The sequence below is a fragment of the Dendrobates tinctorius genome, unplaced genomic scaffold, assembly GCF_039654945.1.
Source record: "Dendrobates tinctorius isolate UK_male_01 unplaced genomic scaffold, ASM3965494v1 ptg000103l, whole genome shotgun sequence".
Taxonomy (NCBI): Eukaryota; Metazoa; Chordata; class Amphibia; order Anura; family Dendrobatidae; genus Dendrobates; species Dendrobates tinctorius.
Window position 1 is genome coordinate 5,302,419 of NW_027361771.1, and position 12,067 is coordinate 5,314,485.

The 12,067-nt window shown below is 41.6% G+C and overlaps 1 protein-coding gene across 1 annotated transcript in view; it reads left to right on the forward strand.

The window, feature by feature from the left end:
* The first annotated feature begins 463 nt into the window (after positions 1–463).
* The window catches only part of FADS6 (fatty acid desaturase 6), a 30,499-nt gene continuing 18,895 nt past the window's right edge, over positions 464–12,067 (forward strand). The window contains exons 1-2 of the mRNA XM_073587985.1: positions 464–596; positions 3,821–4,285. Of these exons, the coding sequence (XP_073444086.1) occupies positions 3,958–4,285 (328 nt within the window). The 5' untranslated portion in view covers positions 464–596; positions 3,821–3,957. The remainder of the gene's footprint in view (positions 597–3,820; positions 4,286–12,067) is intronic.

Below are 12,067 nucleotides of genomic sequence, written 5' to 3' on the forward strand. Positions count from 1 at the left end.
CTAATGGCCACCGGGGGCAATCACATCACTTTGGCACCTAGCCAAAGGAAAAAAAGTTCACTTATCCATTTAATCTGTCAGATCCACGCTGGATCATGACAACACACATGCACTCGTTTTTATATATATATATATATATATATATATATATATATATATATATATATATATATATATATATATATAAGATTCCTGGATCAGAAGTCATCTATGGATGACACATTGCACCTACAGAAGAAAGTAGGTCAAAGCTGTTAGTTACGAGATACAGTGTCTGGTCTTCACTCTTCATATGAACTCTGATGGTTTTTTAAGCAAATCCTTTGTGTTATATTAGTCAATATGTTATGAGCCAGTAACGTTTCCTATATATTACTATATAAATATGCATTTAGCTTTCTGAGTCTGTTTATCATGTTAATTAGCTTCCATGATTCATTGTCTTTATCATACTAATTGCAATGTCCCCTCCCTGCTATTCTATCTTGTCCTACAAGTCAGACAAGAGACTGAAACAGGCAGGGATGACAGAAACTTGTGCAGATCGAAGAGTCTAGGGTCCTCAGGAGTTTTGAGTGTCCATATAGTCCATGAAGGTGAGAACTTTCCTTTAGAGTCATTACTTCTCTATACCTGATGTGTAATTACGATGCACGGTATGTTCTGTATTCTTCGCCTAATGACAGTGCCTTCTTGGCAGAACTGTAGAAATAGTGATCCTGGAATAAATCAAGTTTGCCAGTAACATTGATTATTACCACAATTATAGATCAGGGTTCCAAATAATAGTGACAACCGTTTCATCTATGCTGTTTGATGTGAAACTATGAGATTTTTCTTTGGCAGGTATAACCTTTATTACATTTCCATCTATATACCTAGAAGTTTAATATTTAAGTATTGCCTTGTTTAGTATTGTTGATCAGTAGGGGACTCGATCCAAAGACACCCACTGATTGCTCAAGTGAAATGGCAAAAACAACAACTCAAGTGTGAACAGAGGGGGATATAACATTATAGAAAAATGGTAAAAGTTTAGTCTTTTTAATGTAACCCTAATTCCAAAACAGTTAAGATTCTGTCTAAAACATAAAGATAACAAGGATGCAGAGATTTTGAATGCTCTTATAGCCATATTTTATTCACAGCAGAACATAGAACACAGGTCATTTTATTTAAAAAAACAACTTTTTTTCAGAAATTGATGGCAGCAATACATCTCAAAAAAGCTGGGGCAGGGTTAGCGAAAGGCTAATAAAATAAGTGGCATTAATAAATCTGTAGGGTCAAATTTTCAAGTCAAATGACTGTAATGGAAGCAAAAAAGAGGCAGACACACCTGTTTGCATAAGAGCGATGTGTAGGTGCACATACACAATATGGCCAATAACAGACAAAACCTAGGATAAAAACAATGTGTAGAAACACTGCACTGAGTAAATAAATTGTAACACATGTATGATAAGAGCGATGTGTAGGTGCACATGTAAGGCTGGTTTCACATTCGCGCATTTTACATGCAGTGCACGGCGCCGCTAAGCCCCGCCCCCTGCCTGCCCCATCCGGTCATCGCCTCCTACTATCGCATACGGCTGCATGTGATCTGCGCACCCTATCCTTAGCATAGGGTGCGCAGACCGTGCGCTGGCCGTGCGCTAGTAGGATTTTGGTGTGATAGTAGAAGGCGATGACTGGATGGGGCGGGCAGGTAGCGGGCAGGGGGCGGGGCTTAGCGGCACCATGCGCTGCATGTAAAATGCGCGAATGTGAAACCAGCCTAAGGGGTCACAAGGATTGGTTATTCCCCACATTTGTCCCTGTATATTAATGGTTAATGTTTTACCTTGTAAATAATGCTTTATGCCTGTTTGCTGTTGAATGTACACTAATGCTAGGGAAAGTGCAGTACTGTGAAACAACTGAAGGGTTAATAAACTTCTTGGATGTGGTTTTGAGCACTTTGAGGGGTGCAGTTTTTAGAATGGTGTCACTTTTCTGCCATATAGACCTCTCAAAGTGACTTCAAATGTGAGGTGGTCCCTAAAAAAATGGTTTTGTAAATTTTGTTGTAAAAATGAGAAATTGCTGGTCAACTTTTAACCCTTATAACTTCCTAACAAAAAAAAATGTTGTTTACAAAATTGTGCTGATGTAAAGTAGACATGTGGGAAATGTTATTTATTAACTATTTTGTGTGACATATTTCTCTGTTTTAAGGGCATAAAAATTAAAAATGTAAAAACTGCAAAATTTTCAAAAATTTCACCATATTTCAGTTTTTTCACAAATATAAGCAAGTCATATCGAAGAAACTTTAGCACTAACATGAATTACAATTTGTTATGAAAAAAAATCTCAGAATCACCGGGATCCATGGAAGCGTTCCAGAGTTATTACCTCATAAAGGGACAGTGGAAAGAATTGTAAAAATTGGCCTGGTCATTAACATGCAAATCACCCTCGGGGGTAAAGGGGTTAAAGTAAAGACTGTTGTCAAAAGAATAGAAGATGCTACATAATAAAAACATGTCCCTGGCATAACTTTTTTAGATGTGTTGCTGCCATCATTTTCTAAGTGATGCAGTTTTTTTAAACTAAATGGAAAAATATCTAATTTTCAACTTCCAGTCTGTATTCTATGTTTTGTTGTGAATAAAATATAGCTATAAAAGATTACTAAATCATTGCATCTTTGTTTTCCTTACATTTTACACAGCGTGCTAACCTTTTTGGAATGGGGGTTTTGTGTATGTACCATAGTTATGGTAATGTATATATATTATAAAGTGGATAAAAGATGATGCAGACAGTAGAGGGCTCAGAGACGTGAACAGTACATGGGCTCCTAGTTTTCAAATACTTTTGAATGGCGCACCTTTTTTCTGTCTCTATAACAAGCCACAAATAATTATGAGTAGTTGAGTTAGTTGGCTCAGTCTTTTCAATGTAATAGTAAATAATGTAATAGATATTAGAAAGTTGCATGTAAGGTCACAACAGCCCTTTTACTTAGTGGACCCTTATGCAACTGCACAGAGTGCACATTTATTTATTTTACTCACTTATACAGCGCCATTAATTCGACATCACTTTGCAGACATTGTCGGCACTGTCCCCACTCGGGCACACAATATAGGTTCCTGATTAATACGTTTTTGAAGTGTGGGAGGAAACCGGAGTACCCGGAGTAAACCCATAGAGAACATTTGAACCCAGGACCCCAGCGCTGCAAGGCTGCAGTGCTAAACACTGAGCCACCATTCTGCCTGATCACACATCAATGACCTATCCTAAGGATGAGCCATCAATGTTAAAGTAGATCATCAATGTCTGGTGAGGGTAAGAAACCCAGCACCCTCGCCGGCCAGCTGTTCCCAGTGTTGGCAGCAGCAGGAACTGCTCAGTAACAGAGCTGTACAGCACAGTTCCGTCAACTGTACAGTGGCCACGGCCAGTTACTCCATATCTGCCCCCTGTTCAAATCATTTGAGGGTGGATGTGCAGTACCCCACCGCTCCCACTATACAGTCAATGGAGCTGTGTTTTTCCTAACACCTCCTACACCAGGAACAGTGTATTGGTGGGGTGCCAGGTGTAGCACCCCAACTGATCGGGCATTGCTGACCTTTCCCCAAGGATAAGCCATCAATGTTAAAGTCATGGACAACCCCTTTTGCTGAAAACTGTGCCACATGAAAACCTTCTGTACATGAGGTGTGGCTTTCATAAGAATGTGTTCTTTGAAAACTTGTAACCTTAGAAATATGTACTCTTATTCATTACATTTTTGATTAAATGCCAATATTCTATTTTATTTCAGTAAACTTCACAAGAAGAAATTTGAAAGGCAAACAAATCACATTTCACAACACTCACCTGTTAGCGAGGTGACATACGCTACTCGAAGTTATTTGCTACAGTCTGGGTCTTTGTTGTGTTTGCTTTAAAAGAAAAAAAATGGAAGAAGAAATGGAGGAGATTAGCCCCAGACAAGTGAATGGTCAGTGTCTTCAAAGATCCAACATGGAGGAATCAGAGATTCATCAGTCAGAAGAATGCTCAGTGATTCATAGGACAGTAGGGGACAGAGGGCACTCACCAGACTGTGGCACAGACTGTGTAAAGGATACATTGGCAAAACCCAAAAATACAGACAAAGATGAGAGTGGCACAATGGGGGAACTGTGTCAGATGGTGCAGGTAGTATGGAAAAACAGCAACTGGTGGGAAAGACATGGAATAGACTGGAGTATTATTGGACTGGCATTCTGTCTATTACCTATTGGTAAGTACCACCTCGCAATTACTGTAATAGGAAGCCAACAAAAAATATTTATTATGCTCTTAATTTGTTCCCAAAATACAAATGGAGCAATGCAACGGTGAAAAAAATCTCCCACAATATAAGTTATATCCTTTTGGAAAGATGGTTTAGATTCCGGAAAGTATCTCTTCTAAGAGTGTGTCCCTAAAAAAAGTCTAACACAGTCCAAAAAGTGTCAAGAATGTAAGAATGTGGAGCACACCCCTTTTAAAATTGGGAATGAAGACACTTAGTTGACAAAGGTTTTGTTGTAATGTAATATTAATATGTAACTATTTAAACTAAGCACTTTTCTAACGTACTTCGATTAAAAAATCCCTACTCTTCGACTGTAACTTCCCATCTGCATTTTTTTTTACATGACATCCTACGATGTTTTGTTTGAGTCTCCCAGTATGCAATGGAGATTCTAAAATGAGACGTCATCATGGAGCAGAGGTTTCAGTCACTGCCACAGCAGCTGTCCCCACCCTGAAATGAATGGTCATCAGAGACAAGCCTTAAAGGGCCTGGGCTATTCTCTGCTATACTAAACACGCAACAGTTGTTAATACCGGTGCATGCTCAGTATGCTATCTCACGTCACCAATCTGTTACTTTTATTGCACGCTGACAGTGCACTCCCAAGCCTGCTACAAATAGTAGTGACAAGCTGGCAAGACAGCTCTTCCCTGACAACAGTGCACTTCCTTGCTGGCTATAAAAAAGTGTCAAACTCATCACTTCTCTTTAGAGCCGTTGAGGGAGCGCTCTGTCAGTGCTCAATGAAAGTAACACCGCGGCGAGCAAGGACAGCATACTGAGCATACATCAATATTGATCAATGAATGCCCAGTACAGCAGAGAGTAGACCAACCCCTGAAACGGGACATCCCTGATAACAGTTAAATTAAGGGTAGTTCCAGCAGTGACCGCAGTTCCTGACCCATGCTGACTGCTCGTTTGATAATCTCCAAGTGCATGCCGGTAGATTCAAACTAAACATCATCTTATGTAAGAAAACAAGTGATAGGAAGTTAGAGTAGAGAGGTAAGTTTAGGGAATATTTAATTAAATATATGGAATAGTTAGAGATTACTATTAATTTTAGTTATGTTTTGGACAACCCCTCTAATTCATAATTGTTTTGGAGGAATGACACAAACGAGAAAAGGTCACAATGCAAAGTCATAAGAGAAGGTGTTCCAGAATTATACAGGGAATAAACTCTCAGGATACATGACAGATCCTTTTAAAATATATGTCATCAAAAAATGACCTATAGTGTACCGTAATTCAGGTTTGTGTGTTAAATGTAGTTTTTAAAATTGTTGGAATTCTTTTCGACATCACAATCTTTATTGAAAAGAAAAAAATATAAATTCTACAATTTTCACACTAGTCACTAGGGATTTTTTTAGACTCTCAATTCTCAGTGTCTCCTTAGGCTAGTTTCACACTAGCGTTACCGGGTGCAGCGCACGGCCGCCGCTAAGCTCCGCCCCGGCCACACACCCTCCAGTCAGCTCCTCCTCTGATCGCATGACGCTGCATGCGATCAGCGTACCCTATATTTAGCAAGGGGTATGGTGGCCGTGCGCTGGTACACTTTTGCCGGCGCTTACTCCCTATTGGCGCTGCGCCGAGCGCACAAAAATGCAACAGTGCATTTTTGTGCACTGGGCGCAGCACCAAAAGGGCACAAGCGCCGGCAAAATCATACCAGCACATGGCCAGCTTACCCAACGCTAAATACAAGGTATGCTGATTGCATGCAGCTTCATGCGATCAGAGGAGGGGCTGACCGGAGGGGGCGTGGCAGAGCTTAGCGGCGGCCGTGCGCTGCGCCTGGTAACGCTAGTGTGAAACTAGCCTTAAACAACACATACATACATACATAAGCCACAATGAACAGATTCTGACCCTATTTTATGTATTGAAACATCTATTGAGCATTTGCAAAGTTCACTGTGAAGGGGGGGGAGCAGGGTCAGCTGTGACATTATTTATTGTAAATGGTCGATCTTGTGTTATCATCTGTCAAGGATAATAGCCAGGAAGGGGGGATCACACCACTGCCACCAGTTGACCAGTTTGTCAGGGGACGCAACTCCGATGCTGTAACGGAGGACCCGGGTGCCAGCTGTGACAAGGGGCTTTAACTCTTCAGCACCCGAGTGCTCCGTCACTACAAAAATAGGGTGTTTGTCTGGTGATGTGTTCTGTGCGTGTAATGCTGCACCCACCGGCTGAACAGGAATCTTCTCTCTCCGCAGCACCTCGGGCCTCCGTAGGCACGCACAAACACGCTCAGAGTCTTGATTCTTTTCTGAATAAACTTTACTGGGGTCAGAATTTTTTTAAGTCCAACCATTCTCCTTGTACAACAATTTCTCTTCTCATGCACTCTCCCTGGTCTGTCCCGTTTGCTTCCCGTTCTGCATTCTGGTATCCAAGCCCGAAGCTTCCAGAATTCTCCGACTAGCTATCTCCAAGTGCTCCCCGTTCATATTCCTCTTCCTGAGCGAATATCCAGCTGCCACTTGCAACTCTTATATGGACCGTAGGCCCCCGAACGCTGCGGAAGGTGACCCGTGATACTAACAGAGGATTCGTCCCAGATTCCGTTCTTCACTAGGCCTAACACAATGCACACTTCTCACAGATTTCTCTCCACTTCTCTCCAGAACTCTCTACACACTTTCTAGAACTGTCTTCCCAGACTCACTTCCTAAACTCCTCCCATAAACCACCCCATTGGCCAAACCAATTAACTATTTCTACTCCAGCTAAACCAGCTAATTACTACTACTGTTATTATTCTAGAGTGCCCCCCTAGTGTCCCAAACACTATGACACCCTTACTACCCAAACCGGCTAACCCTAACTATACGGCTAACTGTCCCTATCTTAGTCCCTATCACAGTAATCATTACATAGACAACATGGCATGATACAAATACATAACACACATGATGGGGCGCACGCGGCTCGTCCCGTCACCCCTCTTCACTGCCTCCAATCGTCAAGACAATTACTCAATTAACTGATGAGTGATGGACGAGGCCACGGCTTCTTCCACCACTAGGCCAGTTATTGGGGAAATCATAGTGAGCATATGGTATATTGACCTCCGAATCCAATGCATAGAATATATATATATATTCCGGTACAGTCGCTGCCCATTTCATGATAACTAAAAGGAACTACTAGATGCCACCACCAATCCTTAAGGCAGGATGATTGTACACGGGTTACATGTAGTGTACATATGGTTTCAAGGGTGTGATTTACAGAGCAAAAGGAACAGAGCTATTCAATTTTATGTATTTAATCCAGAAAGGTAGACAGTGTTTATAAAAATATACAAAGATGATACAAAATGCGAACAAAACAATATGGTGTATACAATTACATAAAATAAAACGGATAACCAAAGAAAATTACTAAACTTTATGTGACGGAAAAGGCTTAGAGCTTAGTGGAGGGAGTTACTCCTTAGGAAAGTGGACAGAGCTGTAAGCTGTACTTTCCAGGACTGACAGAATACAAAACCCAATTTCTTATTTTTGCTAGATCAAGTTTACACTCACGTACTTCCCCCAAGGTGAGCTCATATGAGGTCTGGTTGTGGGATGTACTAGGTATTTTAGAACTTAATGAGATCCACAACCTACAGGATAGCTTCGCCCCAGAGGTCACAAGCTGTAGATATTGTCGTTGTGTTTCTTATCGTGATTTTACCTGTCTATAGAAATGAAACATGGCCTGGGGAGCACCATCCATTGGTGAGATATTAAGTTGAAGGTGTTCTGCTGGCCTTATGGTGTTGTAAGTGAATGCATTATATTTGTCCCCTCACTATGATACTGAAAATATATCTCCCATATATATTGGATTGATGCAAACCCAATATTTATCACTAACCACTGACTTCAAAGGTTCTGTGAGCCATGTTTTGATCAGAGGAAGCTTATGCCTGGAAAGTGTACTCCACGGCCTCTGCATAAATGAATCTCGGTCTTCTTCCCTGAGAAAATCTCATGTTGTCATAACCTGTTCACTACTGGAGGCCCCTACTTCAATGGAGGTTGAAGTGTTAGTTCTATCTTACTTCTCCAGTTATAATTAGCTATTATTATCTTCCCCAGCTATAATTAAACCCATATGTTCAATGTGGAGTCCTACTTCACTGGAGGTCGAAGTTCTATTTTTTCTCACTTTTCCAGCTATAATTAATCCCATATGTTCAATGTGAGGGTGATATGTCCCCTCTCTGGAGATATCTTATGGATCCCACAATACCCTCTCCTTCTTGGACTCATAGATGGGCTTCTCCGTGAGGTCACTTGGCGCCTCAATACTGGTATCCATGATTAAGACCTCACAGTTGAGACATGTTGGTCATTAGTCCCTCCTGATTCCTTAGTGTGCTTTTGATATACCATTTTAATGTGCTATAAATAAATGTGAAGTTTTACTTTTACCTCGCTGGAGAAATTTTTTTCTATATTGCCTTTGTATACGCCCAGGACCAGGGTGACTGTGTGAGGATTCTGCTTTCCTGAAGAGACTCCAACGGTGAACTGACTCTCCCATATCCCCCTTTCCCTGTATACAACACTTTTCTATATGCCTAACCTTTCCCTCACCCTGACAGGATGAGGTAACACTTTACCATCACCCTAACAGGCTATGGGTGCAGCTTTTCCCTCTTCCTCCCAGACTGTGGGACACACTTTCCCACCATCCTAACAGGCTGTTGGCACCATTTTCCCATAACCTTGACAGGCTGTGGGTAACACTTTACCATCACCTTAACAGGCTATGGGTACGCTTTTCCATCACCCTAATAGGCTGTGGATAATACTTTACCATCACCCTGACAATCTGTGGGTGCTGCGTTCCCATCGCCCTGACAGGCTGTGAGTAACACTTTCCCATTATCCAGGCAGGCTGTGGGTAACACTTTCCCACCACCCTGACAGGCTGTGGGCAACGCCTTTCCTATCATCTTGACAGGCTCTGGGACACACTTTCTACCACCTTCCCATCATCCAGGCGGGCTGTGGATAACACTTTCCCACCACCCTGACAGGCTATGGGTTCCACTTTCTCAATACCCTGACAGGCTGGGGATAAAAAAGTTGGCACCATCAATAATTTATTGGTTTTATATTCCAATATTATGCACAGAGCAGTTGCAGTCAACATTGTTTTACGAAATTAGGACCGAGAAGAGCTGGACATATTGCTCTTTCATTGGACTAATTCAGAATGTCAAGAAACATTGTTTTCCTAATGATGGTGGATTTAGATGATATGTGCTATGCTTCTTATGAGATTAATACACTCTTTTATAACTTTACTGGTTTTGGATTCCAATATTATGCACACTGCAGTTGCATTGAACATTACTTTATGAAATTAGGCCTGGGAAGAGTTGGACATATTGTTTTTCCATTGGATTAGTACAGAAAGTCAAGAAACAGTGTTTGCGTCATGATGGCGGATTTAGATTTATGGGTGATGCTTCTTATGGGTGAAACCAGGGCCGGTTTTAGGCAAAGTGGGGCCCTAGGCAAAGATTAAAATGGGGCCCCAAAAGCTAACATATTGCACATCACACAGAAGCATTTCGGTTGTATTTATATGCGCTAAGTTCAGGCCGCTAAATGAGTGTGATCGACAATATTGAAGTCGCTCAACACTTGTTTCCCGGCCTCTTTCCACCGTCTGAGAAAGAATGATGGGGACAGAACAATCACTAATGGATCACTAACAAATCACCATACAGTATCATGTTATCAGCAGCACATCTACAGTTTACACCCCATAGTCCTCCATATAATATAATGTGCCCCATAGTCCTCCATATAGTATAATAAACTCCTCAGTTCTCCATATTGCATAATTCACTCCCCATAGTCCTCCATATTTTATAATACACTCCCTATAGTCCTCCATATAATATAATGTACTCCATAGTCCTCCATATAGTATAATACACTCCTCAGTCCTCCATATAGTATAATACACTCCCCATAGTCCTCAATATAGTATAATACACTCCCCATAGTCCTCCATATATTAAAATACACTGCTCAGTCCACCATATAGTATAATACACTCCTCATAGTGCTCCATATAGTATAATGCACCGCCATAGTCATCCATGTAGTACAATTCAATTCCCATAGTATAATGCACACCATAGTTCATCATATAACGTATTCTCCATAGTCCTCAATACAGTATAATGCAGCCCACATAGAGCATAATGCAGCCACCCCACAGAGTATAATGCAGCCCCGCCATACAATATAATGTAATCCCTATAGAATATAATGCAGCCCCCCTCTTATAGTATAATGCAGCCACCCCTTAGAGCATAATGCAGCTACCCCTCAGAGTATAATGCAGCTATTCCACAGAATATAATGTAACCCCCCATAGAATATAATGCAGCCCCTCCATAGAATATATGGCAACCCCCTCATAGAGTATAATGCAGCCCCTTATATAGTATAATGTAGCCCTTCTCATATAGTATAATGCAGCCCCCATAGAATATAATAAAGCCCCCATACAATATAATCTAGCCCCCACAGATAATGCTGCCCCCCCATAGAATACAATGTAGCCTCCTCATATAGTATAATGTAGCCCCCTCATAGAGTATGATGCAATCACCGCCCATAGAATATAATAAATATAATACAGCCCCCATAGAATATAATGTAGCCCCAAATAGAATAAAATACTGCCCACCTCCCCATAGAATATAATGTAAGCCCCCATATTATATAACACAGCCTCCCCCATAGATTATAATGTAAAATATACCCCCTTGGTATATAACTCAGCTGCATAGTATAAAGCACAGCACCACCATGGTATATAGCACAGCCCACCATGGTATATAGCCCAGCATGGTATGTAGCCCAGCACCACATGGTATATAGCCCATCATGGTATATAGCCCAGCACCACATGGTATATAGCCCAGCACAGTATACAGCCCAGCATAGTATACAGCCCAACACAGTATACAGCCCAGCATAGTATATAGCCCAGCACAGTATAGAGCCCAGCATAGTATACAGCCCAGCATAGTATATAGCCCAGCATAGTATAGAGCCCAGCACAGTATATAGCCCAGCACAGTATGTAGCCCAGCACAGTATATAGCCCAGCATAGTATACAGCCCAGCATAGTATACAGCCCAGCATAGTATAGAGCCCAGCACAGTATATAGCCCAGCACAGTATGTAGCCCAGCACAGTATATAGCCCAGCATAGTATACAGCCCAGCATAGTATACAGCCCAGCACAGTATACAGCCCAGCACAGTATACAGCCCAGTATAGTATATAGCCCAGCACAGTATACAGCCCAGCATGGTATATAGCCCAGCACAGTATACAGCCCAGCATTGTATATAGCCCAGCATAGTATATAGCCCACCATAGTATACAGCCCAGCATGGTATATAGCCCACCATAGTATACAGTCCAGCATGGTATACAGCCCAGCACAGTATACAGCCCAGCATGGTATATAGCCCAGCATAGTATACAGCCCACCATAGTTTATAGCCCAGCATGGTATATAGCCCACCAATGCCACAATAGTATATAACCCAGCACAGTATACAGCCCAGCATGGTATATAGCCCAGCATAGTATACAGCCCACCATAGTTTATAGCCCAGCATAGTATAGAGCCCCGCACAGTATATAGCCCAGCAAAGTATATAGCCC